This window comes from Glycine max, chromosome 5, assembly GCF_000004515.6.
Source record: "Glycine max cultivar Williams 82 chromosome 5, Glycine_max_v4.0, whole genome shotgun sequence".
Classification (NCBI taxonomy): Eukaryota; Viridiplantae; Streptophyta; class Magnoliopsida; order Fabales; family Fabaceae; genus Glycine; species Glycine max.
The window spans coordinates 3,544,737-3,572,402 of NC_038241.2; the positions used below are offsets into that span (position 1 = coordinate 3,544,737).

The 27,666-nt window shown below is 33.2% G+C and overlaps 4 protein-coding genes and 1 long non-coding RNA gene across 7 annotated transcripts; 3 read left to right on the forward strand and 2 right to left on the reverse strand.

Moving 5' to 3' along the window:
* Nucleotides 1–275: 275 nt before the first annotated feature.
* LOC100817189 (uncharacterized) lies at nucleotides 276–2,692 on the reverse strand. Of its 2 annotated transcripts, XR_005891723.1 has the most exons (4): nucleotides 2,239–2,692; nucleotides 1,720–2,114; nucleotides 1,068–1,142; nucleotides 276–878 (listed from the first exon to the last, which is right to left on the reverse strand). It is a non-coding gene; the product is annotated as an uncharacterized lncRNA (long non-coding RNA). The 2 variants fall into 2 exon arrangements; XR_005891722.1 differs by having other exon boundaries at nucleotides 1,720–2,692.
* Nucleotides 2,693–7,836: 5,144 nt separating this feature from the next.
* Nucleotides 7,837–11,997, forward strand: LOC100784413 (protein ApaG). 2 transcript variants are annotated; one of them, XM_003525411.5, is made up of 6 exons: nucleotides 7,838–8,227; nucleotides 8,311–8,424; nucleotides 9,666–9,746; nucleotides 10,476–10,648; nucleotides 10,859–10,955; nucleotides 11,693–11,997. In XM_003525411.5, the coding sequence occupies exons 1-6, from the start codon at nucleotides 8,009–8,011 to the stop codon at nucleotides 11,804–11,806; spliced, it is 798 nt and encodes a 265-aa protein (XP_003525459.1). In that variant the 5' UTR covers nucleotides 7,838–8,008; the 3' UTR covers nucleotides 11,807–11,997. The 2 variants fall into 2 exon arrangements, with proteins under 2 accessions (XP_014630934.1, XP_003525459.1); XM_014775448.3 differs by lacking the exon at nucleotides 9,666–9,746 and having other exon boundaries at nucleotides 7,837–8,227.
* Nucleotides 11,998–15,156: 3,159 nt separating this feature from the next.
* Nucleotides 15,157–18,992, forward strand: LOC100787604 (uncharacterized). Its single transcript, XM_003525416.5, has 8 exons — nucleotides 15,157–16,367; nucleotides 17,013–17,046; nucleotides 17,161–17,388; nucleotides 17,709–17,798; nucleotides 17,948–18,013; nucleotides 18,106–18,197; nucleotides 18,296–18,343; nucleotides 18,484–18,992. Exons 1-8 carry the CDS (start codon nucleotides 15,991–15,993, stop codon nucleotides 18,599–18,601), a joined length of 1,053 nt encoding a protein of 350 aa, XP_003525464.1. The 5' UTR covers nucleotides 15,157–15,990; the 3' UTR covers nucleotides 18,602–18,992.
* A 264-nt stretch (nucleotides 18,993–19,256) lies between these two features.
* LOC106798702 (uncharacterized) lies at nucleotides 19,257–24,416 on the reverse strand. Its single transcript, XM_014775449.3, has 3 exons — nucleotides 24,280–24,416; nucleotides 19,910–19,968; nucleotides 19,257–19,665 (listed from the first exon to the last, which is right to left on the reverse strand). The coding sequence occupies exons 1-3, from the start codon at nucleotides 24,299–24,301 to the stop codon at nucleotides 19,402–19,404; spliced, it is 345 nt and encodes a 114-aa protein (XP_014630935.1). The 5' UTR covers nucleotides 24,302–24,416; the 3' UTR covers nucleotides 19,257–19,401.
* Nucleotides 20,664–27,083, forward strand: LOC100817724 (U3 small nucleolar ribonucleoprotein protein MPP10). Its single transcript, XM_006579506.4, has 13 exons — nucleotides 20,664–21,389; nucleotides 21,529–21,602; nucleotides 23,517–23,625; nucleotides 24,140–24,250; nucleotides 24,359–24,496; nucleotides 24,712–24,780; nucleotides 24,890–24,931; nucleotides 25,053–25,121; nucleotides 25,281–25,352; nucleotides 25,449–25,502; nucleotides 25,592–25,733; nucleotides 25,961–26,023; nucleotides 26,635–27,083. The coding sequence occupies exons 1-13, from the start codon at nucleotides 20,748–20,750 to the stop codon at nucleotides 26,637–26,639; spliced, it is 1,590 nt and encodes a 529-aa protein (XP_006579569.1). The 5' UTR covers nucleotides 20,664–20,747; the 3' UTR covers nucleotides 26,640–27,083.
* The last annotated feature ends 583 nt before the right edge of the window (nucleotides 27,084–27,666 follow it).

The following is a 27,666-nucleotide window of genomic DNA, read 5'->3' on the forward strand; positions in this document are numbered from 1 at the left end:
GGAACTAAATTTTATATTTTCATCTTTCAAGAACACATTTATCAGCGGATTACATATTTAGAGACAAAAATAACTATTTACCTTAACCTAATATAAATTATAAAAAAAACAAATAATTGCTTGATTAAATCATAAAACTTCATCAATCTATAATAATAGAAAGAAAATAAATTAAATTATCCTACACAAACCTTGATTCTAAATACAAATCCAATGAAATGTAGTTAACTTAACTTGAGTTCGCTTTATTTTGTTAAGCAACCCAATCCTTACTAACTAGGCCCGTTTTGGCTCAATATGTCAAACATGAGTCGGGATGGCAGACCCATCAAATAATTATTTTATAAATGAATAAAAAATTAAAGTTTTTAATAAACATTTGAGATGCCAAACGTTAAAAGAAAAAAAAAAAACTTGAGATGCGAGATTAGGCATCCCTCATTCAAATGTATCCAATAACTTAATTTGCACATTTCGTCCTAATTCTAATCATTCTTTGCTCTGTGATATTTGTCCTTTATCAAAACAAAGGTACATTCCTTTTAAACAACAAATGACAGTGTATTAAAAGAAACTGGATGTGATACTTGATCAAAATTTAAACGTTGATAAAACTTTCTTGTAGCAGAACCATTAGGCATCACTAAGACATGTACAATAAAATTGGGGACCTAACTATTTTAAAACAAAAATAAATAAATAAATAAATAAAAGTAAAGGGTCAAGAACCCTCAATGCCTATCTGAACTATTAAGAAATGTAACTAGCAGGCGTGTCATGCAAATAGCAAAATTTTACGACTGAAAATTAAACTTTCTTTGGCTTAAGTCGCTTCACCCTGGAATACAGGAAAACACTAGCAAGAGCTATAGCAGTCCCTGCAGAGGAATAGCACATAAAATCTAAGCAAGAGATATGTAGGGATATGGTAAAGAAAAAACTTTAAAACACCGTTCTTCAGATTATACCATTTGGAACCAGGAAAAAAAAAAGAAGCAATTTTACCCAATGCGTTAATTGGTGATTGATAGCAGAACACCAAGAGGAAAATCACAAAACCTGCTTACCTGCAGGAGGATTATGTGTGAGGATTCGCTGGATCGTTGTTGGATAGCCTTGGTCTACTGCTTTTGGAATATTTCCTAGCACGCACAATTGCAATTTTGTTTTGTTAGTAAGGAATTTTCAGCATAAATAATCATGTAATCTAGCTTGATGCCATTGCACTCCAAAATCCAGCCCTATTCAATATTCCAGAAAAGAAAATGCGAACTCAAATGACAACATATATTCCTTTCAGATGGTTGTATTTCTTCTCTTCTCTCACCCTTTCATGCAATCATAGTTACAAGCTACCTGATTCAGGTTCATGTAGGTATGCAATTCGTTACTTTTTACATCCTTATTACAAGACTTCTTTTAAAGAAAACTTGGTATGCGACACATGATCGCAATGTTTTCAAAAATCGATGTTAAATTCAATTTTGGCGGCAATGTCAAGGGCTTTAAGCTCTCCACGACTGCATTGCGGTGACAATTGCAGCTGCATCAGCCACATTTGTCCGCAATTTCTCACAATGTTAAGGATCACGACAAAACTGTAACCGCGACACCAATTTAAAACCTTGATGATATGGTAAATTCAGTATACGAAAGGGTTATTAAGAGATAATTCTGTCACTATGGGTGGAATATGACATGCAGTGCAGGAGAGCCTACCAATTGAAAGAGGCCTCGGTAGCAGACGCCAGCGCCACCCCACCAACAATAGGCACAAGGGAACTAACCACCCATACAGTAGGTATCTGTAAGAAAAGATAAGTTACTAATCGATGATTAAGGTTGGAAACAATATAATATAACCATTAAACAATAACCGGCAATCCAGTATTAAACGGATCATAAAATTCGTTGAAAAGAAACAACAGCAACAAATGGTGTTCTAAGTTTTAAGTTCTAAGTTCTAACCTCTCCAAGGAACATAGCAGAAAGGAGCACCGAATAAAAAGGATCCATGGCTTTTATCGTGTGAGTGAAAGACACAGCAACCTGTCCGAGACTCATGTTGGTGAAAAGGTTCCCTAAAGTATGTACCAGAGCCAGTGGTAATATCGCTGCAACCCAAGAAACACAAACAAACATTAACAAACACACACACAAAAAAAAAAAAAAAAAAACGACAAAACAGAAACAGACGAAACAATATTATATGCAACAGTAACACAAACATGAACATACCTGAGCGCCACTAACTTTAGGTCTCTTATAGAAATTAAGACCCCACATGAAAGCTACGAAGAGGGTCCCCACTGCGAACTGAAGGGTGCTTACGGTTAAAGGGAAATGGTAGACCTTTAAGACCTGTTTGTTGTAGATGTTGAAGATGATCCAGAGCCCAAACAGGGCTCCAGGTTCCAGAGTGTTGCCGTCGGAGAACTCGCCGGCGCTTCTCTCCGGCACGGAGGCTGCTCTGGCATGGAGAAAGGGGTGAGAATGAGAGGGAGCGAGTTTGAAAGATAGAGAAGAAGAAGAAAAAGAAGCAAGAGAACATGGTTGACATGGGAATGAAGAGGAAGTGAGAATGACGTTGAGTTTGGAAGTGGAAACAGAGACACAGCGTTTGTGAGGTTTTGGGAGAGAGAGGGAAAACTGTGCTCTGCATTTTGGAGATCGCAACAGAGTCTGAAGGGAGTGATACGGTTCTGTCTCGCTTGAACGCAAGGGTTGACCGTGACGTGTTGTGTTGGACCAGGTTTTTAAGGCTGCGTTTAAAAAATTAATAAAATAATACTAATAAATAAATTATGAAATACTCCTACAAAAGAAGAACAACAACGAGTCATCATGAATCTGGATTCAAATGTGGGATATTCCATTCTAACGATGAACCATTATGGTATCACTTGTCGTTAGTTGTTACTATAATTAATACTATTGTCTTTCTCTTTCTCCTTGTTTGTCTTTTTAACCTTTGGGATTTGGACTTTTTAGCCCAAACTAATTTTATTATATTTTGTCATTTTAGGGGTACTGATCAATCATTATTGTAATTATAATATGGTTAAATTTTTAAAAACATGCTTTGTGTAAGACTAATAGTTAAAAAATAATTTTTGAGTTAAATGTATTAAATTGCATATTATTAGATTCACTTTCCTAATTATTTTAATGACAAATTTGATCCAATCTTATTATAATTCATCACATTGCAGACTTAAAAAAAAAAATCCTATCCAAATTTAATCAAAATTGGCCCAATCAAATAATAAAAAACTAATATAATTATACTTTTTTTAAAAAAGAATTTTACACTGAGAATTCTCACTTGATACATCATAATATATGTAGAGAGAAGAGAAATCAAACTACATCAGTATAACTTTGACAATCATTATACAATTTAATAACTTCAATCGGGTAATGTTTTCTTAAAACTCACCGTTGGATTGAAAGTTTCTTTCATATAGATCAAATACGCAAAATTTCATATTAATCAAAAATCATTTTTACCTCGTTCATATAGATTAAAATCAACGTAACATAATATTTTAAAATACACTAAAATATGAATCATCATATTACCTTTTTATTGTTGTTCAATTTTGACAAAATTTAACGTAGACAATATTGGTAATATATAGATATAATTCGACAGTTGAATCAATAAAAATCAAATTATATAACAAGTTATAAAAATTGTGTAATAATTCTCTCTCTCTCTCTCTCTCTCTCTCTCTCTCTCTCTCTCTCTCTCTCTCTCTCTCTCTCTCTCTCTCTCTCTCTCTCTCTCTCTCTCTCTCTCTCTCTCTCTCTCTCTCTCTATATATATATATATATATATATATATATATATATATATATATATAATGTATCATATGAGAATAGTCATCTTATATGAAAATGAGAATGAATAATCTCAACCATCAGACTAAAATAAAAGGTAAAGATTAAAATATTTTAAATTCAAATTAAAATTTCACTTAATCATAAAATTTACTAAACAGAACATTAAATATCTTAAAGATTTAATCTATGATGTCCTAAAATATCTTAAACCTATTATCATCGTTCATCATGTCCGTTTCCACCATAACTGTTAAGGTGTTAACTCATTGACAAGTGCATCAATTTGTTTCAAGTAGTAAAGTACTCGAAAGTTAGAGTATCAAATCGACATGGACTTTGTTTGTACTTGTGTTGATGTATATCCCAATTTTTTAGCAAGAGTAGAAGAAATGAAGAATTGTAAATGTAAAATTTGAAGAAAGTAAAAAATAAGAAAGATAAGGAATTTAAAATAAAGGATAAAGAGAGGTAGAAGATAAGATAAAGATTTAAAGTAAAAAATGATAAAGATAGAAGATAAAGATGATGATAATGTGTTTGAATACTTAAAGGTAAATTCAAAAATTTAAATATGTTGGGGTCTAGCATGCCTAACTAGCCATGATTCAATGTTAAGGTATTTTTCTATTTAACATTATTCCAATTTTCACCCACATCTACTAAAATACTCAACCCTGATCCCTCACGATAAAGAACCTAATTTATCTATTATCTCTCAAATTCTTTTGCAGAGATAAAAATAAAAATAGTAAATTGCATGAAGTTTGGAGATGTATGCATAAGCAAAACAAGATCACTCTATCCCTAGCAATGAGTTGTTTAGATGCTCTTTCTCAGTTCTTTATAAATTAAACATTTCCCAGTGGCCTAATTCCTAAAGAGATGCATGGATGTCAGACCATACAATACAAATAAAGCACAGGAAAGAAACAACAAAAATTGGCATTGCATTAAATAGATAATCAAGAAAGATTACATTAGAATGACATTTGACTGCTAGGTTCCCAACAATGGGGGTTTAGCATTTCATTATCATGAAAGACTTTACATTTTAGGGGTTGATGTGGATAGAAGAAGAAGATGGATGGATAGAGGAGGAGAAGAGGAAAATGGGCATAAAAAGAAGGTTTCCCCTATTTGAGATGGCTTTGAATGTATTCATTAGAGAGCTATGAGTCTTAGTCTTTCTTCTTTGTTTCCTACTCCTTCTATAGGCCTAATGTAGCTTAAAATTCACGCGACTTCGTGCTAAGTGGAACTTCTGGGCTTAGCGTGACGATGATCACACACTTAGCACATGATTCGTGCTAAGTATGTTTTTGGGCTTCTTCGTGGGTCTTCTTCATGCTAAGCTTGGGCTGACCGTTAAGCGAGGTGATGTGCTGGACTTATCTTGTACGCTAAGCGAGTTGTCCCAATCTTCAACTTTTTCTTCAAGGCTTTTTCTTTACGTTTTTTCATCAATCTTCCTCTAAACACTTGTAATTTTTCTTCTTTTAAATCCTGTTGGTAAAAAATTAACATGATATTAAATTCCTCATTATTTCATTAAAAACAATAGTAAATTAAAGGAATTTTAATCATTATTAGTCAAAATTGACTATCAATTAAACTTAAAATTCACAGTTATCACATGACCGCCACCGCAACACCACCATGATTATCAACTGTCGTCATCGTTGTCACTAATATGACTGTTGTCGTTATCATTGCTGCCACAACCACCATTGTGACCATCGTCATGAACATCGTTGTTGTACCAACATGATTGTTGTCATCACCATCACCACCATCATGGTGGTAGCGACGATGATGGTCATGGCGACAATCATGATAGTGGTAGTGACAACGACAATGGTGTATTTTATAACTTTCAATTGGATAATATTTTCTTAAAACTCACTGTTAGATTGAAAGTTTCTTTTACGTAGATCACATATGTAAAATTTCATATTAATCCAAAATCATTTGCTCCTTCATTCATATAGATTAAAATCTGCTTAATACAAATATTTTAAAATATATTAAAATATAGATTATTTGATTATCTATTATCTTCTTTTTGTTGTTCAATTTTGACAAAATTTGAGATAGACGATCTTGATAATATGTTAATATAATTATTAAAATTATATTGGTATGATATATATATGTGTGTGCGCGCGCATGCGCATTATGCGTGTGGTTGCAAAAATGAATCTTGGGTTGGGTTATTCAATCAATGACTCATAACAAGGCTAAACTAAGCTAATAATCAACTTTCAACTAAGTTACTTCATAATAAACATATGCACAGGGCAATTGATAAATGGGCTCCTTCTTATGGTTAGATGTACCCTTCTTTTGCATTTTTTGGTATATCTTTCCTCATAATCACTTTTGAAAACTAATTTTTATAATATTTTTGTTAATGGGTAAATGTTCCAAAAAAAATCAAAATGTGTTTAATGAATTTGGAAAACTAAATTTCAGAATGTGTTAATGAAATAACTATTTTGGCAGACAAAATTTTAAAATAACATCAACTCATATAATTAGGTATTAACCTTCTTCCAACTCCTTTTTTTTTTCTTCCTAGGATTCTTATTTGCATTGATAAGATATTGTTCTTTAGTACTCATGTTAGTGGAGGAATCTCTAGTGAGTAATGACTCACCACTGTAATGACTTTGTGTGCTAATGATGTCACTTTTTTTGTGTCAAAATTGAAGAAAAACCTACCTCTATGTAGATTTCAATACTTAGGTCAGAATTCAATAAAGTAATAATTAAAGTATATGAATTATGAATATTTAACTAAGGGTGTCATAGGAGTATTAATAGGCAAAAAGAAGTCCAGTGATTCTTTTATCATGAGTTTGTCACATCTCTTAGTGGAATTTGCTAAGAGATGTGATAAAAATATATTTTTTTACATGATGTTTATTATTATAGGTCTATTTGATTGACAACAAAGATTGTGTATTTGATAATTTTTTAGAATTATTCTTGATAATGAATGAAACACTTGGTTAATATGGGAGAGAGGACAAATCATTTTACTTAGTCAAAATTCAAGTAAGGTGATTAATCCTATTTTACCTCCAAAATACTTTTTTTACCATGTTATAGTTGTGTTATTGTAACTTGTAAGGGTTGAATACCCTTGTCCTCTGCATCAATGAATTTTCCTTTGTTGATACCAAAAAATCATGTTATAGTTGTAAAATATTTATAAATTTTATTGATGATTAATTTTTACTAATTTTTTTTAACTAATCATTCAAGTAAAATATCTTCTTTAAATTATATTTTTCCCATGCTCGAAATTTGAATATGAATCCTTGTTTTATTTAGATGAATGTAATGTTAGTGATACAAACAACACCTATTGTAGCTATTAATAAAAGAAAAAAAAATGCATTAGTAACTTGCAACAAGTTGGGTCTCATATCTTTATTTTAGATCATATAGTAAGCGATCTAGAGTGTAGGTCCAAGGCAGACGTTGCGTCACGTTTGAAAATAGAGATTAATAAACATTCACATATTTTTCTATTTCCCCTTTCCCATAATCCCATCAACAAAATATCATATGCTAACCTATTTGCGGCACGTGTATTTTTCATGTCCATACACAACAAAAATGGATAGTGGTTCTTAAGACTTGAGAGTTTCGGATACAATCCATAAACAGCAAGCTGATATACTAATTTTACAGCATAGTACGATCTCCATAATACCCTCAACCACACGCAAGTACTGGTATATCATGGTCGGAAATTGGAATTGATTTCGCATAAATAAAACGAAAGTATGTACCTCAAAATAACAATTTTGCTTATAAAAGTAATAAATATAAGCATAAATAATTAAATTCTTTTATAAAAATGCTATATTAATAAATTAATTAACGAAAGATAAAAAAAATATAAATTTAGTTTCGAATAAAAAAATGAGATAAATATGAATTTGTCCATTTACCCAGATAAATATAATGGCTAATTTGGAAAGTTACATTTCAATTTAACAACTAAAGCCGCGGAAAAGGTTCTTTGCGTTGTGTTGCGTTGCAGTAGTGAGGTACGATGATTTGATTTTGATTTGGATGGTTGCGCCAGAGGAATAATTAATAACACTAATAGGATAGGTTTGTGGGGAAAATTGGAAGCATCGATCGGAAAATGCAATCCTTATCGTTAAGTATGAGTCTGAGGAGTAGTAGTTTAGCGAATTTTCTGTTGCTGAGTTCAGAGACGAGAGTGAGAAGAAGAAGAAGGAGTGTCATCGTAGCGTGTGCTTTGGAGGGAGACAGTGGTAGCAGTAGCACAAGCTCCTTTCTCTCTCGGACCCAAACCTACGCCCTTCTTAAGCAACAATTGCAAGTGGCTGCTAAATCTGAGGTTAGTTAGTTAGTGTCTTGTTTTACCTCTTACTTGTGCACTTTGAAATTGGAGGTAAACATCGTTTTTTGGTTCTACTTAAGGATTACAAGGAAGCAGCTAGAATTCGAGACTCGTTGAAGCAATTTGAGGACGAGGAGCCTGTTTTGCGTCTGAGGAGACTATTGAAGGAAGCAATTGCTGAAGAGAGATTCCAGGTGTCTATTATTATGTTGTCGAGTGCTTAATTAATTGTTTATGCACTCGGGTTGTGCTAATTTAGTGAATGTTTGGATTAAAGCTTGCAAATTCGAGTTTGAGTAAAACTTACGTTTGCAAAAGTATCTCAAGCCTTGTTTCTCCAAAACTCAGACTTGCTTTTGGAGGGTAACCAAGCATAAGCTCAAAGTGGTTTTACTCTCAAATATAATTTTGAAACCATCCCAATGGAAATCCAAACATATGCTTAATTTTTTGTGTGATCGACCTCCATTTTTTCTAATCCAATTTCTTTCTTTTATTAGGTAAATTTCAGACTTTAATAATGACAATGCTCTGTTAGTATAAAAAATTTAGAATGTTGACAAATAAGAAATCATGTCTTGTAGGAAAATTATTGTAAAAGTAAACAAATTTACCATACATGGTGATTTGTGATTAGATGCGTAAAATTACTTTACATGGTTAGTGTATAACTTATTTTCTCTAAATTTCATGCCAGTCTCACCCAATAATTTGGGCCCACTCTCTGTCTAGTGAGACTTGTATGAAATTATTAGAGCATTTCGAGTGCAAGAATTCAGTTTGGGTTAATTCTCCCCTCACAAGAATTCACTTAAAGTTAAGAACCCCATTTTGATTTGAAAAGATTTTCTTTTAATGGTTAAGCAAGTTGCTTGTATAAGTAATTTTTATAAAAACTTATTTGCTCTAATGGTATTATCAAGTAGCTTAACTTCAAGAACCAATAAGCAACTTCGTTAGAGTTGGTTTTACTAGTGCTTTTCATATAATAAATAAGTTGGATTTACTGGTGCTTTTCATATAATAAATAAGTAAATAACGTGTTTCTGTGCTTGAGATGGCTATAGCACCACCTTGCTTGAATTTTGATTTGTCTTACTCATTCCTCTCAATAAGTTAGACAGGACAGATGACAAATTTACATTGCTTTCAGAATTTGTTGGACCACTGTTACGTCTGTGACCCAATTTTTCAAAATCCAATAAACAATTTTCTTTCAAGCTTCAATTCAACCACTAAATGGTGTAATAAGTTCATATCTCAACTTTCATACCTCTACATTCATTTTTCTTTCTAATCCTCTATCAGATCAGCACTCCTCACATCTTTCACCTTGAATTGACAAAACGTGACCTATATTTCTATGTGTGTCTTCTGAGGTATCATTCCCTAATTAATTTTACATTTTGACACCTTTTCCTCTCTCTCTTTCCAGGATGCTGCTAGTTACCGTGATGAGCTAAACAATATTGCCCCACACTCTCTTTTAAAATGTTGCAGCGATGCTACAACATTGGTATGATCCCTACTTTCAGTTAAATACGTTTTATCTCCGAGTGATGTAAGCTATCTCAAGAGAAATACAGTTAACAAGGAAAACAACTTCCCTTTTTTAAACAGTCTTTTAAGTTGATTGCACTGTTAAAAAAATTAGTTTAATACCATGTCTTCAGAAATGGAAATTCTGAGCATCTCTCTTGGAATAATTTGTCTTTGATGATTCTGCCCAAGTTTCAGAATAGCCCCGTTAGCTGTCTGTTGGTGAGAAAGAAAGGTTAGTGGGCTGAGATAGTGTGAATAAATAAGGCAAGTTGCCTATAAATAAATAAAGGGAGAGGTTGAGAGAGAGATTTATCTTATCATTTGAAAGGAAATTGGGGTGTTTGAACACAAGGAGGTGCAGACCCACAAAGATCTGCTTTGCTTTAAACGGAGAAGATTCTCCGTATTCTTTGTAATAGAATAGTAGGTTTCTATCTGCCCTTTTTACTAAATGTGTTCTGATTCTCTTTTCTTCTCTAGTCACTTTATGGTATAAGGCTATTATTGTTGTTGTGGTGACTTTTCTTCTCTGGTAGAAACCAATTTGTCTTCTAATTTGGTTTGCAAAGATCTGTTATAAAACTATAGTTTTTTTACTTCAAACTCTTCAAGGAAAAAAATTACAAATGCGTGTTTCATGAGATATTGGGTACTTTTACACAAAAATATCAGAAATTGTAACATTTAATTGTGACTTATTCAGGGAATCAGGGTTCAAGTTAGGAGTGTATATATAGAGGGCAGAAGTCAGCCTTCAAAGGGGCTATACTTCTTTGCATATAGAATAAGAATTACCAATAACTCAGACCACCCTGTTCAACTTCTTAGAAGGCATTGGATTATAACTGATGCTAATGGGAGAACGGAAAATGTCTGGTGAGTTAATTATTCTTCCCTTTTGCTATATTGTTGTCATGCTTCCAAGTGTTATTATTTTCCTTTTAAACCCATGGGGCACATAGTTAATGACAGAACACAATTACTTTGATTCTGGTAGTTAATCCCACTTAATAAAAAAGACCGTTGTTGTTTTAAACTCAAAATGAAATTCAACATAACTTTTGTATTTTATTTTCCACGTGACAGGGGAATTGGAGTTGTTGGTGAACAGCCATTAATACTTCCTGGAAATAGTTTTGAATACTCTTCAGCATGCCCACTGAACACACCAAATGGTAGAATGGTAAGATTTTTGTTGCAATTTCCTGGGGTAATCAGAATTGATTTGAGTAAGGTGGTACGCTTTTAAGTTATAATATTGTTGGGGATGTTTAGTAATTGATAATAATATTACCTTTCTATCAAATAGAAGCATTAGAGATTCCAATCAAATAGTAATATAATCACGGAAAAGGATAAAAGCACCGGATTTCGTCCTTCCTTTAATTTATGTATTCTCTTAAAAATGTCGATTGATTCGCTTCAATGAAATAAATTTTATACTTAAATTGTCAACATGGCAGAGCTGGATTTCTGTAAAAGATCTCATCAATAAACATACGTAACATTATTAGTTTTAGTGGATGCAATGCTGCCATGATTTCAAACCAAACAACTGTCATTATTTGCATTACCAACAGATCTTACCATGGGAAAAAGAAAGCAAAAGTAAAAGCCTTATTGAAGCCCACGTTTGACCATCTTCAGTGTGGGTGATTGGTTCATGGTTGCATCCAATTTTATAAGGTTTCATGAATACTTTTAATATTACTACAGAATGAGTTGGTATCATGATTTCAGCGATGCAGCACGCATAGGTTTTTCATCAGAGTGAAAATTGATGGAAAATTGTAAACTAAACCCTTTAGATTCAATGGTTGCATTGCTTGTTTTATTTGAGATGCATTTGTGCTTTCAAGGATTTCCAGATGCGCCTCCATCATATCCCACATAAAACAAGGTTTTTGTATCGTAATGCAGGAAGGTGATTATGAGATGATCCATTTTGAAAGAGTAGGCTCACGATCATTCAATGTGGCCATTGCCCCGTTTTCTCTCTCTCTGCTTGGAGATGATGAAGGTTGTGTTATTTGAAATTGAACTGCTGCATCACTTCTGCGACATGTAAATTATTATCATTCTCATCACCATTCCGAAGTATTAAAGCAGGCTATTTGCTTTATTAAGTGTAAAATATCTGAATGTTACGACCAAAAATGATCAGCATACATTTGTATTTTATTGAAATCAAGAAAGAAATCAATATCAATATTTGTAGAAACCAATAGCAGAATTGAATCAATTGATAAGGTAGTTTAACTGCGACGAACACGAGGCTGATGAGGTAAACGCTGCTTTGGGTCGGGCTTGTAGTAGCATTAGAATTTGATAGGTTTTAGGGGAAATTGCACTCACCTTTAGGGGTGTTTATCAGGATCAATTTAACGAATTCAACAATTCAAATCAAACCAATTTAATTAGTTTGAATAAATCAAATCAATTAAAATCCAATTTTAATTGGTTTGGATATCTTATTCACATCTTCCAAATTTGAACAAACTTGAATCAAATCAATTATATATTTTTTATTATTTTTATTATTTTTTAATGCTTAACTTATATATTATTTTCATTGTGTTTCAGTTTGTCTTTATAATTAAGGTCTGTGTTGGCTAGTTTGGCTTATTTTCTTTTTATTATCTCAATATATATAAAAAGATTTACCTTTTTTTTACCGTGCTTGCACTGCACCCTAGTTATATATAGATGGAGTTTTATTATTTAATCAATCAATCATGTGTTATTTTTTATAATTAATGCTATTATTTAGTTGACATAAGTTAATGACATTGAAATATGTTGCTTATATTATTTATGACATTATTTATCAAATTTGAGACATAATCATGTTATTTTTATTTTTTTAACATTGATATTTATTTTATTTTTTGGTCGGATATCAATGACTTGAACTGAATCAATTCATTCATCATTAAGTTGGTTTGGTTAGGGCTGAATCAATTCATTCATCATTAAGTTGGTTTGGTTAGGGTTAGGCAAAAAAAAATCTAAAATATAAATCAAACTGAATCAATTAAAATTAATTGGTTTGAATTTTATTTTCTCTCAGATCCAAACTAAATCGAAAAGTGAATAACCTCACTCGCCTTCCCTTTCATCTCTTTAGATGATGCCCCTCCAATTTTTACAAATAACTCATCACCTCTCCCTTTCATATTCACTCTTTTTCAATCATTAACTCAATCTTATAACTCCAGACATATTCATTCATCACTATTACATCTTATAATTTTCACCAATATATACTTCATCTGAACACTAAATAGTTTAGATGAAATATAAGAGTTGTGTGTCGCTTGAAAAAACAAATAAGGAAAACTAGCTTTCAATGTTTAGTTACGTTAACTTATTTTAAGAAAGTGATGAGTATTTTTACTGTTTTGTGAGTTTATGATAAAATAAGTTTGCAATTTTATATAATCAAAAAACTTTTCAAAAAATTATATAGTGTTAAAACCCGATCAGGTTAGCTTGAACCTACTTATATTCCTGTTTTTTTAATACCTAAGACTCAAACAAATTGAAATAGTCTTGCTTCAATTGATTCCGGTACATATATACCCTCAATTTAAACAAAAGAATGAATATGTGTCTGTATTTCACAAAATAATGTGACTATATATGTTTAAGAAAATAGGGCTTTTGTAATCCTGTGTCAGCTTTTGGGTTAGTATTGTGTTTTTTGGATAGGGCGGAAAATGTATCTAACTTGTACAGCTCAAAGAAGTACTTTTGCATTTTTTTTTAAATAAAATAAAAAACATTAACTAATTTCGTAAAAACATTACATTATCTATTTTTTATTTTAAAAAATATCTCTGATGAATGTTCATTTTCAAAATTCAATATCTTTTATATTCCAAAATTATAATATTAAGCAAGGGTATTTTCGGAACTACACAAATAATATTTTGAAATTATATTTACCAGATGCGCAAGAGAAACTCCAATCCGTCTTTTCTCATTAGGATTCTTAAGTAAGTTTCACATGTACATATAGTTCTTTTTTAACCTTTTTCAACTAAAGCACCCCATAATTACCCAATCCTCCTAATTCAGCATCTCCAAAAAATTTTACTAAATGGCCCCACCAATTACCCCCCACATTCCATTGTCATATGTCTATTTTTGTTTATTTTTTGAAAAATATTTTTTATAAAAAAAATGTTTTAGAAGGTTTTATAAAAAATTCCTCCAGAGTCTTATTAACTTCGATAAAAAAATTAGAAGTTTTAAAATTATGTTAATTTTTTTTAAAATGAAATAATATTAGATTATATTATTTGAATTGTTTAAAATAAACTAAAATACAATGGAACATGTTAAAAATACATTTTATTTTTTTCATCTAAAACTTTTCTTTCTCTTTTTTTTCCCAGTATAAGCATATGAATCGAGACTATTTTTTTATTTTTAATTTCATACCATCATAAAAATATTTTAAAAAATAAAATGGCAAAATTTGTCCTATTTCACTGTATTTTTTTATATTCTATTTCACTCTACTTACAATTAAATTAAATATTTAAACATAACCTAATGATAACAAGGAAATATCTAAACATAATATGATGACAAAAGAATATCTAAAAATAATATAATGACAAAAAAAACTTCTCATCTCTACAATTTTTCATATCTAATATTCTATGCATAGGCAGCATAGCAGAAGCGTGTTTGGCACTTCAAAACCAAACCCTTACCAAAAAATACCATCCTCCAGCTGTGAAGCGTAAACCCCCATATTTGTAGTCACCGCCCTACTACAAGTCAAGCCTGGTCTCACCTGTGGGCCCCCATTCTAGTTATCTCTTAATTTCAACAAATGCTATTTTTATTTCTTTTCATTATATTATAAAAAAAATAAGTTATACACATTTGTTCAAATAGAACTTCTCTAATTGGAAACACTTCTCTAGACACGGTGGCTGCTCTCCTTCATGCATAACAAGTCAATGATTTCATTTCTTCCCCAAATCAGCTTTTGATGATTGCCAACGTGTCCCTAATAATAGTAACAGACATTTTCTCCATTTGAATTATTAGTAATTCACGTTCCATATCATTGGTAGCAAACCTTGATCCTAACTATGATCCAAAATTTGATTAAATTTTTAAAGAAAGTAAAACTGAATTTTGAGATATGTTGGTAAATAAAAAATATATTTTACCTTTTCTTTTTTGCCCACTCATTCCTTTCTCTGGTAGTTAAGCACTTTATTTCTTTTTCAGCAAGACATGACTCATGCTAGGCAAAAACCATTCTTGGAATACATGAAGCATCTTAACTCCAAGCATTCCAATACAAAATCCAAATACAATTGTACCCTGTCCCTGGTCCCTTTTCTCTGTCGTTCTCACTGTCATTAAAAAAGAAATATAGTAAGATTCTTAACCCAAGAAGGGTTCTCAGAAACATGCATGTCTCTTGGGTCATATGACTCATGACTAGTTTAAAATTTGCATGCGAATACGGAGATCAAGGCTGCAATAGGATTTTTGGTTGGATAACAATAAAAGCGATAGAGAAGCTTGTGCTTCAAGCTCACCATTCTTTTCTTTCCATTCTCTCTCTCTCTCTCTAGTCTATAAGACTATTACCTTTAATAGTTTTCTATATACAAAAGCAAAGAAGCAAAGCATCTCTTCTCACTCCTCCACATTGTTTTGCTTTCCCTTGCAAGTTTCAATTCAACCTTTTCTATTACTTAGCTGCCTCTTTTTCCTTTATAGACCGATTAACATACAATTAACATTTGTCGGTTGCATCTTTATGTGCAAAATCCACCCAAAGTTTAGAATCTCCATCTTATCCAATAATTAAACGATTAGTTAATGTGGTTAAAATGGGTCAAGAGTTCAACCTTTTTAGTCCTCCCTGACCCAAAACTTTTGCAGCTGTTCGTAGTTTGATATGCATGAGAAATCCATGTCATGTGTAACTTTCTCATTAGGCCCCACTTTTGATCACAGAGAATAAGAGTGGTCCTTCCCCGTAACTCATTCCAATGTTTCAGTTCTATTTGGTTTAGACGTTTAGTTTAATAGCTTCTTGTTCTCTTAGAGCCATCATTACATTCTTTTTTTTTCATTCTTCAATAGCATTGGTTTTGTAACATTTTCCAAAGGGGAAGCATAACAAGTTAACAACACCATCTCCATCTCCACTTACCTGAGAGAATCTGAAGTAAAACGAAATGAGGTTTGTGACTGGCTCTCCCAAAGGCACGTGGCAACCCATTATGACTGCGGATACAACCACAGAAAGTTACTGGTTGAATTGGAGGGTTTTGGTTTGTGCCATTTTGGTTCTGTTTTCAGCTATCATTTCTTCACTGATTGTATTGAAGTATGAAGTTTCACGGAAGAAAGCAAGAAATGGTGACAAGGAAGGCCTGAATTTGAAAGAAACATCGTCAACTTTGTACGAGGATGAAATTTGGAGGCCTTGTTTGAAAGGAATCCACCCTGTCTGGTTGCTCGGGTTTAGAGTTTTTGCCTTTGTTGTGCTTTTGGTGCTTCTCATACTCACTGCTACCGAGGATGGAGGAAGCATTTTCTACTTTTACACTCAGTGAGTTTTCATTCCCTTTTGAATTTCTCTGTGTCAATATTTGAATTATGTTGAAATGGATTAATGCACATTATATGGATAGGGGTATCTCTGCATTATGTATATCTACAATCCAGTTTCTATAAACTTCTCAACAAACACTAACCAGAAAAAAGAAGAAAGTGACAAGTTAAAATAAATCAAACATGTAAATTGAAATGAATTTATGCATCTTAACTTTTTTTTTCTAGCCTGCGAGAGAAGTTTGATTCCAAACTAGGCCATCGTGTGTGTCTGTTTTAACTTTTAAGAGTCATCCTGCCTTGTTGGTATGGAACACAAATTTGAAAGCTTATTAAACTTTAAACAGAGTTAATTAATCTCAAACCAAAACGAAGCTAGTAGTTGCGCCAGATGAAGGGATTTGTAGGAGTGTAATTAGTCCTCTTCTCTTGGAATTAGTGAGGCTTTTATAAACCTTTTTGTTATCATTGGTTTGTGTGTCTAAGATAACAAGTGTTTTTTTACCTTATTTAAAATGCCAATTGAAGCTGCTACCATTCAAAACCAAAAAGCCTATTTCACCTCTTATTGTATTGATTATTGATTTTTTTGGCATTTGATTATTGATTTTTCTTTCTTTTGTTTTTTGTTGCTTTGAAACAGGTGGACTTTTGCCGCAGTCACCATTTATTTTGGGGTGAATACTTCTACAAAGGGCCTAATACATAATTTTTCGTTAGTTATGTTACTCATGCCTATAATCTATTATGTAATCTCGTACACACTAACATTTGTATGTTTGATGTTGAAGCTGGGATCTTTGCTCTCCATGCATGGATGTTACCAACATCTTAAAAAAGCTAGTGGTGATAAGGTTGGAAATGTAGATGGAGATGCAGAACAAGGAATTTATGATGCTTCTACACCCCCACAGGGTTCTAATCCATCAAACCATGAGAAAGGTTTAGGAGCTCCACAAGAACATCTTGTTCGCCAACCTGCAAGCACCTGGGGTTATATCTTTCAAATATTATTCCAGGTAAAGTTGTCATAGATCACACTGATTGAACTGCAAGGACTATTTCTTTAAATTAAATTAGTGATGAACTCCACTTTGGTATATCATTTTAGCGTGTTTGGAAACTCGTTAAGAAGTAATAAATCACATCAAAGATGTAGAAACTATAACCATGTTAACTTTTAGAAAATGTGGAACCAAGCATTTTTTACCCTTCATTAAACATTTTCAACCTAGCATCAAGTTAATGACAAATGAGATGACACATTTTTATAAAAGTGGGGGGTAGTACAGCTTTTGCCTTTGGCTACCTAAATTAATTTTTGTTTTTTTGTGCACAGATGATTGCAGGCGCTGTAATGCTCACAGATTGTGTGTTTTGGTTCATAATTGTTCCGTTCCTAACCATCAAAGATTACAACATAAATTTGGTAAGTACCATGTATGACTCAGCATATCTGTTAATTTTCTTTTATAACTCGAGCATAGATAGTTGTATTATACATGTGTTCCTTTTCTTACCAAAAAAAGAGGAGACATGATTGAGGGCTAAATCATAAGTCAAATTGTCATGTGGCAGCTAATAATCAGTATGCACACCATCAATGCTGTTTTCCTAATAGGCGATACGGCTTTAAACTCCTTGGTGAGTTTCTAGATTTTATTCCATTTAATTGTCCACTTCCATTGCATATGCACATGCGAATTCTTACCCTTTTTTTTTTTAATCTTCTTCAGAGGTTCCCTTGGTTTCGAATAGGATACTTTTGCATGTGGACAATCACATACGTCCTTTTCCAGTGGATTGTTCATGCTATAGTTAAACTCTGGTAATAACCCTCATTTGTTTTTTTAACACTGAAAAGTATGGAAAACATCATATACATCATTGTCTAATATATGTTAATTTCTTGTCCTGGAAAAACAGGTGGCCATACCCTTTTCTTGATTTGTCATCCCCGTATGCTCCACTATGGTATATAAATTATTATTTCTTTTCCATCTTATTTTATTTATGTTTCCAGTGCCTCTAAGGTATCTGATTCTGATAATTAACTGTTGATATATAGGATATTTTGATGTCTCTTTCTCACTGATTTGTAATTGATTTTTCAGTTACTTTTCCATGGCATTGCTGCATATTCCGTGCTATGGCATATTCGCTTTGATAATGAAGCTGAAGCACAGCGTGTTGTCGACGCGGTACCCTGACTCCTACCTATGTGTCACATAAACGGGCTTCAATTTTCAGAAGAACATCAATTTTCTGGTAGAAAAAAGGAAGAGAAGTAGTAGTAAGAAAATAGTAACAAAAGGATTATATTGAGAAGTTTGGATCCATATATTCAGGTGCACAAATATACATCAAACCAAAGTATATAGTTTTTTTTTTTTTCTTTTTTGGAAGATTAATGGTTGAACAGGCAAGGAGAATTTTGGCCGTTACTTTCTGTCGGCATGTATGTAATAGACCAAGAATTCTAAGAACTACTCTAATCCGAGTGCATTGATTTATTTATTCTAGGATTATCGTTAAGTGGTATTAGCTGGAAGAGCACTCGTGCAAAGGCACGGGTTGTAATTTGCATTAGGAGCAAGTAAAAGAAAAAATGATTTATTAAAAGAGAAAAAGTCAATCCAAGTCATTTGTCTAAATTTAAGGTAAAATCACAGATTTAAATTTTATGGATAAAAAATGATAGAAGCAAATATCTTACTAAAGATAGTTATTTTAGGAAAATGACCCAATAAAAAAAGAGAAAAAGAAGACAATATAGGAGTAACACCATTGAGTAAGATGGTAAAATCACACCTCATTACAAATTGAGAAAGATGATTTTTTTTTTTTTTACTGCAAGCAGCTTAACTCATTTCATAAACAACAAAAGTTTCAATGAAGGAATATCATAAAAAAACTTGACAACTAGCTCGTAATCTAGACCCCTTGCTAGGGTGTGAGCAACTTGATTTGCTTGTTGTCTTACCAAAATCTCAGGAGAATTATGAATCAAATTTAGACTTTTCATTTACTCACTAAAAGGACAAACTCAGTATCGAAGTGAGAAATGTTGGAGAGAATGACATTGTGGAGTTGTTTGTGGTCAATCTCGACGACAATACTGTGGAGGTCCATATCATGGATCCACGTGATGGCATATAAGAGAGAAGCCATCTCAGCTTCATTTGCAGGAAGAAGACCATGGCATAAAGAGGTTCTTGCAATGACAAACGCACCATCATGGTTTCTAACACAAGGTCCTGCACCATATAATCCCCGATTGGGGTAGAGAGAGGCATCTGTGTTGCATTTCAGGAAAACATAAGTGATAATATAAAATATTTAAAATAACAAATTCATTTTAAAATAACATGTCTAAGCTGCTCACAAAAAGGCTCATTTGCATTCCTCAAGTTTTGCATTTCTCCATTTTCTAATATAATTCTGAGATGAATTAAAGGAGATGTTTGTTGGCTTTGTGTTGTTCTCCCACTAAATCGTTCCTGTGCTTCTAGATACACCAAAGTGCAGCAATAAATTTACCTTTTTGACATCATCCAAGGATTTCAGCAACCAGAAGACACAATCCGCAGTTGTTGATTCTGTAAAAACAAGATTAAAATAATAAAAAAGATCATATTCAAAGTAGTAGAATTTATAAAAGTATCACCAAATAAATATTGAATTAATATGCATTTTTAGTTAAGATCATATATATAGTAAAGTATATATTTTAGATCATTGTTAAAAAATAATTATATTTAAAAATAAAATTCAAATATTAAAAATATAAAATAGAAAATAAAATAAAAATTGCTTAAAAATTAAAATTTAGACAAAAAGTACTACCTAATTATTAAAGCGGAACAACTTTTACATTATATGAATATAATAATAGTTTCTACTTAATTGTATAATTAATTATATAATTTAAGTCAAATATAATTTTTTTAATAGAATTCGAACCTTAGACCTTTGATTAAGGAATACAACTAAATCATTCACATTTTTATTAACACTTGCGTAAATTATTGTTGATAAATACAACTAAATCATATGATATGATATATAAATAATATATAATTATTTTTATATATCATTCACATTTTTATTTTATTTTTTTATATATAAACCCAAAATTCACACTTGAAAATTACAAGAGACATTGCCACTCTCATTTTCGTGTTAGAAAAATATTTTCCAACAATTAATCAATGTTTATTTATTAGTTCCATCAAAATCTCTACCAAAAAATAAATAAATTAGGTCCATCAAAACGCACAGTTTTAGTCGCCTCCAATTTCCGTTGGGCTAAAAGCCTAAAACCCTAAACCCAATATATCGCTGAAAGAACAGAGTAACACTATCAGAGCACCCTGCCATGGCGAACACTAGCGATGCTGGCGTCGAGGCCCTACGGCGGCTGAAAGCGACCGAACCACCGTTGTTCCTCGCTCCCAACCCGGCGCTGTCGGAAGCTGCTCGTACTGCGTCGCAATACTTGTTCTCTTCCCTGAATCCATTTTCCCCAAAATCGCCACTGGACCAACTCCTCGTGGACGGTTTCGACGCCGAACAGATATGGCAACAAATCGACCTCCAAACGCAGCCTCTATTATCCACCCTTCGCCGCCGCGTGAAGCAGCTGGTCGAAAATCCCGAAGAGATTTCCCAGCTGAAGGTTCCTTCGGAGGGTGGGAATAAGAAGGAGGAAAATATTCTAGACGAGTGGGAAGAAGAGAGTGACGGTTTTGACGAGGAATTGGATGAGGAAGAGGAAGAAGATGAGGAGGATGAAGAAAAGGAGGGAGAAGGAGAAGAAGATGAAGAAGAAGAAGAAGAAGAAGAGATGGAGGATGAAGAGGAAGAAGAAGAGAATGAGGAAGGTGGTGGCATTGAAGATAAATTCTTGAAAATAGATGAATTGACAAAGTACTTAGAGAAGGAGGAAGAGGATTTCGAGAATGGCGAGGCAGACAGAGAAGGTGAGGAGGAAGACGATGACGAAGGGGAAAGTGATGAGGTGAGTCTTTGCTTAGTTTGGTTTTCATTACCCTTTTTTGGGGTTTTCAAACAGGATCATGAGAATAACCTGGTCTTAATTGTTATTGCTTATTAACTAATTAATTGGTTTCTGACTCATTCTAATTATATTTATCTAGGAAGGTGATTTTGGGATTGGTGATGATGATGATGAAGATGAAGATGAAGAAACAGAGGGCATAGAAAATGCAAGGTGTTTATTCTTGTCCTGTCAGTCTCCCACTAGAGAACAAAAAAAAAAAAGATGTTCATCTATTTTAAGCTTGCAACTTAAGTTATTGCTTATCTCACACTCACTAATCTGTAATTTCACTTACGGGTCAATGAAATAATACAAGCTTTAAATTGCTTCACTTGACTTTAATGATCATGGTTCCATAAATATCTATTGATATCACATGTGTATGTCTTGTTTTTGGATAGAACTTTTTGTGGTGATGTGTGAATAACAATATCAAAGCATTACAAGCAGGAGGTCTAGGCATATGGTAGTTATCATTAAGTCATAAGTTACCCCAACATCAAAAAAAAATTGACCTTTATCATAAATTTATAATTATATTAAGCAAGCAGTAGGGAAAAACAATACAAATGGAGGATATATATATATATATATATATATATATATATATATATCAGTGTTGTTAAATGGCGGCCATGGCGGCGTCATGGCGGATTTAGGTGGCGGATTTGCGAAAAAACGCCACCGAATAGCGGTGGCGTGGCGGGTTTGGGATGGCGGCGCCATGGCGGCTGTGGCGGGGTGGCGGAAATGGCGGGATTTTGCTTGGTTTTTGTCCGCGGTAGGAGTTGGGCCGACCCGATCCAACCCTACCCGGTTATTCATTCAATTAAAAGCGACCCACGCACCTTGATTCAGAATAGCCCCTGTGTCCCTCCCGCACCTCTGCATCCTCCCTCACCCCGCCGCACCCAGCCGCCGCCGCGACAGGCGACACCCGCAGTCCGCACACCCAGCCGCCGCCGCCCGCGACACCCCTTACACGAAGACGAAGGCTGACTTCGTGACGAGCCCCGGCAAGGCACGAGCTCCGGCGACGAACGGCCTTCCTTCTGTCTCGCGAAGAAGACGAAGAAGCCGAAGAAGACAAGCTCGCGGGTCAGCCTTCATGTTTTTTTTTTTAATTTTGTTTTGGGCCTTTTGCTGTTTGACACCCCATTTTTGTTTCTACAGCTTTTTTTTTCCTTTTGCTATTTGACACCCCTTTTTACTGTTAACAGTTCCTTTTTTTTCGTATTTTTTTGTCCGCCATGACATCCGCCATTTTTCGCTACGCCATCCGCCATTTTTATGACGGATTTTTGACTTTCCGCCATGAACCGCCATCCGCCATTAACAACATTGATATATATATATATATATATGAATAGAAGATTGTATATAACATTTAAAAATTAGTGTGACTGAGGGGGTATGTGCCTCTAGGACTTAGTGTGTAGGCCTGTGCCTGTCCTTAGTTGCAGTTGCTGAGGTGAGAATGTTAGAATAGACCTACAAAACTAGATGAGGAATGGATATATTAGAGACAATATAGGAGTAACACCATTGAGTAAGATGGTAAAATCACACCTCATTTGATCATTGTGAGAAGAAGACCAATAGAAGCCCCAATAGAAAGAGTTGATTGGATTGATAGTAGCCTAATAGTTAAAATAGAGGAAAACCAATGAAAACTCAGTGTGAAACCATTTGAAGCATGAGGAAACTGAAGGAGAACAACTAATCTAACTCTATGCCATTTACGCTTAAGTTTTCTAGAAGCAAAGTAGTTTTTGTATTTTTGTCAATAGTAATTGCTGCAGGCTAGCAGGCTATTGTTGTTGTCTGGCCAACTGTATTTGGCTAAGTGATCTTTCCTCTTTCTTTAAGCTTTACAGTATTTATTTAATTATTATAATAATTATTTTGTGGTTTGTTTGTGGTGGTGTATTTGCTTTAAATATTAAGTCCTGTTCTCCTCGGTCATATGTTATGCAATTAGCTGGGTACTTTATAGTTATATTACTCCTTGTAACTTCTTACTAATTTAGATGGTTTTTCTCTATATCTATTTGCTGGGTTCATTTTTTTATTTGTTCCTGTCAGGTATGAAGACTTCTTTGGAGGTAAAAAGGAAAGGGGGTCAAAAAGAAAAGCTCAAGCACTTCAGGAATCTGATTATTCTGATGAAGATGACATGGAATTGGACAAGCAGGTCTCTCTCTCTCTCTTTATATATATATATATATATATATATATGGAGGGATCTAATTACTTAATCAACTATTACACCATTCTATAAGTTGATATAAAATGTGATTTTTATCGATTCAACCATTGAATTATATTTAGATATTACTAAGATTGTCTGTGTCAAATTTTGTCAAAATTGAACAATAAGAAGGTAATCAAATGATCCGATTTTAGTATTTTTTGAAAAGTTTATATTATGTCGATTTTAATCTGTATGAATGAGGTAGCAAATAATTTTGAATTAATATGAAATTTTATACATATGATCTATGTGAAAGGAACTTTCAATCCAACGGTGAATTTTAAGAAAATATTATCCAATTGAAGGTTATTGAATGATGCAATAGTTGGTCAAAGTTACACCGGTGTAATTTGATCCCTCATATATATATATATATATATATATATATATATATATATATATATATATATTTTGAAAACAACTTTCTTATCCTTCTTTTTCCACATGTATGTAGACGAAAGGGACTGCATCTGCCCATGAAAAGCAACTGGAAAAGATTCAGTCCAAGATAGAGCAGATGGAGAAAGCTAACATAGAGCAAAAAGCATGGACTATGCAGGGTGAGGTAATACAGTAGTCCCCCTTTTTTTTTACCTGATTTATTCGTTGGTTGCATTTGTTGGCCCTTTTAGCTAATATGGTGTTGCATTATTAATTGTTGAATTTATAACAGGTAACTGCTGCAAAGAGACCCAAGAATAGTGCATTGGAGGTTGATCTGGACTTTGAGCACAATGTGAGGCCTGCTCCTGTAATCACTGAAGAAGTTACAGCTTCAATTGAGGATATAATCAAGAAAAGGATTATTGAGGTAACTAATATGTTGAACTGATATGGTTTGGACTTCAACGATAATACATAAAGTTATTTACATGAATGGAAGCTGATATATAGATGGCAACCAATTCCTGTAAAAAGTTGGGTGTGTTGAGTTTATTATTTAACTGCTACTACTAAGTTATACATGAGACCACAAGCACCTACAAACATTATTTTGTTTCTAATTTACATTTGTGTTTACTATAGGGGCATTTTAATGATGTTCAAAGGGTTCCTAAATTGCCACCTAAAGGGCCTCGGGAAGTTAAAGAGTTGGTAAGCTTGTTTTACTGAATTAAATCAATTTTAAGGTTCAACTTCATGTCTTGCTATATTTGTATGTAACTAACTTGTATAAGTCATTTCATTTTTGCTATTAATACAGGATGATAATAAAAGCAAGCAGGGTCTTGCAGAAATTTACGAGGTCAGTATTTCTTAGATATATGTTTTGTAACATTGGAAACCTATTATTAATTCCTCAAGGAGTTGTACATTTTTCCCTTTGCTTGTGATATTCCTCAAAGGTTTTTTTTAATGGTTGACAGCAAGAATATGTTCAGAAGACAGATCCCACTTCTGCTCCGTTGTTATTCAAAGATGAACAAAAGAATGAGGTGCAAATCTCGATTGCTTTACTTTGTTTCTATTTATATTACTATTTAGTCTCTCATTTGTTATGTGCTTCATTCCCTTTTGTATTATGCAACGCTATGCAGCCATCCTTTTATATATTTCATTGTACATTGAATCTTGTAACTTGTATTTGTGATCAGGCAAGCATGCTGTTTAAGAGACTCTGTCTGAAGCTGGATGCCCTTTCTCATTTTAACTTTGCTCCAAAACCTGTATGGCATCAACATTCTTATTATCTCTTTTGATAGACAATATATTTGACACTTGAAATTTCTGTCTTCTTATTTGCCTTGAATTGAACTGGACAGGTTATAGAGGACATGTCTATTCAAGCTAATGTGCCTGCTTTGGCAATGGAAGAAGTAAAGAGCTATTTTTTTTTTATCAAATTTATGTTTCTGCTTCTTCCATTTACTGTATTCTGACAATGTATTATGCCTTCCCTGGGTAGATTGCACCTGTGGCTGTTTCAGATGCTGCTATGTTGGCTCCTGAGGAGGTATTTGATGGCAAGGGTGATATTAAGGAAGAAACAGAACTTACAAAGGCAGAAAGGAAAAGAAGGAGAGCTAATAAGAAAAGAAAATTTAAAGGTACCATAAGTTATGCGATAAAAGTCTCTTCCTGGTGACTGGTGTATAACAACATAGACATAGAGATTATGTTGTTCGATACTTCATTACCTGTCTTTATGCAAAGTTGCACACCATATGCATGATTGTTCTAGGAGGAAAGCTACCCAGCATTTCTTTTATACCAGACACTATCTTCATATGCTTTTCATTATTAATTAATAATTAACTAACTTTTATGGTTGCAGCTGTGGCAGTAAAAAGGACGAATAAGAAGGCACAAGAAGGTGCAATTCGTAGACAAGTTAATGGTAATTTCTTTATATATCTTTTTTGCACTAGGTCTAACAAATGTTACAGTAACCTCACTTTTATTTTTGAATGTGCCACAAAAGTCAATTTCTTGTTAGTAACCACATTGTTTAAAAAAAATAAAACTATTAACTATCATGATGTCTTTTCTATTATGAATTCCAAAATGCCATTATCCTGTTATCTCAGGAGTTGGCTGTATACCTTTTTCCTTTATTAATCTTGGCGGGCTTCTATAAAGTTATGGTAGAAGACACATCTATGAGTGGAGCTTGCTTTCTGTCATATCTCCCACCAAATCCTGCATAATATTGAAAGTTAGACATAGTATACCTTAGGTAGATTCAATTGGTTGTACACTGAGTCTTAATTACTTTCAAATTAAGGCTAACTGAAAAAAAAAATGTTTGTGAGAGGGTGGTACCTGGATACGACTCTACCCTTGTCTGGGTACAACTCCTTGTACTAGGTCTTTAGATATGATTAGTTTCCTACACATTGAGGTTAGTTGGCTGCCAACTGTGGAATGAGTAGCCAGATGTAGTCTAAAGAATTTTTCCAATAGATGATATTGTAGCTTCTCACCTTGAATCTCCTTGGATCTTTGCAGGGTAAACAACAATTCAATATTTTATATGATTGTTCACAGAAGCTGCACAACTAACAATAAGTTCAAGGGGAAGCCCATGGCAAAATGAAGTAAAATAGATATAGAAGAGGATTTTTGTTGGAGTCAACCATGATAAATGAGCAATGACATTCATATGCCTGGCAGTGGCAGATGAAAGTAACTTGAATGCACTTTATAGTTTGGCTGTTTTGGTTGTTCCTTGAATTCTTGGTTAATATCAGAACATGGAAAGAAGGGTCACTGTGTATTTACTTTTCCTGCTACTTATTGTTACAAGTTCGTTGCAGCGGTATTTATTTTGTGCTATATTTTGTATTCTTCAATTATATTTGCAGCTGATATGTAGTATTGGTCTGCACCTAACTAATGGCAGATAGTTGAACCTTCAATTCTCCAAACCAACGGGACATAAGAAAATTGTTGGAAAATTTTGCTTTTGATGTTTCTACTTGTAAAACTTTGATGGTAGATCTTGGTTCCCTTGAATACTTGATATGCAAGATACTGTTGTCTAGGGTTGGGCATGGGTTGGTAATGTCTGATTCAGTTTTTTTTTGTTAGGCTTTCTTCTCCTTGGAAGTAAATGTGCCTCTAATTTGCTTTTGTAAAACTTCATTTTCATTCAAATGAGTAGCTTTTACATTTAAGAGGTTTATTATTATTATTATTATTATTATTATTATTATTACTATTATTATTATTATCATGTAGCCAATTCTATTAGAAAGCTAAAAAATATTGAACCAAACGATAAGGTTGGCTATTGTGTCCTTTAACTCCTTGAGTCGTTGTACATTAAATTGTCGTGTTCTGTAAGAATTCTTTTTTTCTCCTTTGAATAACCCCCTCTCCCTACTAAACTGTTAATGAATATTTATAAAAAAAAATTAAAGTTGAGCATCAATGCCTCATTAATGTTTGGTTAAAAATAATTGCTAAAAGGATATGAAGGACTCGCCTTCGAATTAAATTCAGATGTGATAAAATGTGTAGTAGTGTATTACTAAGCAA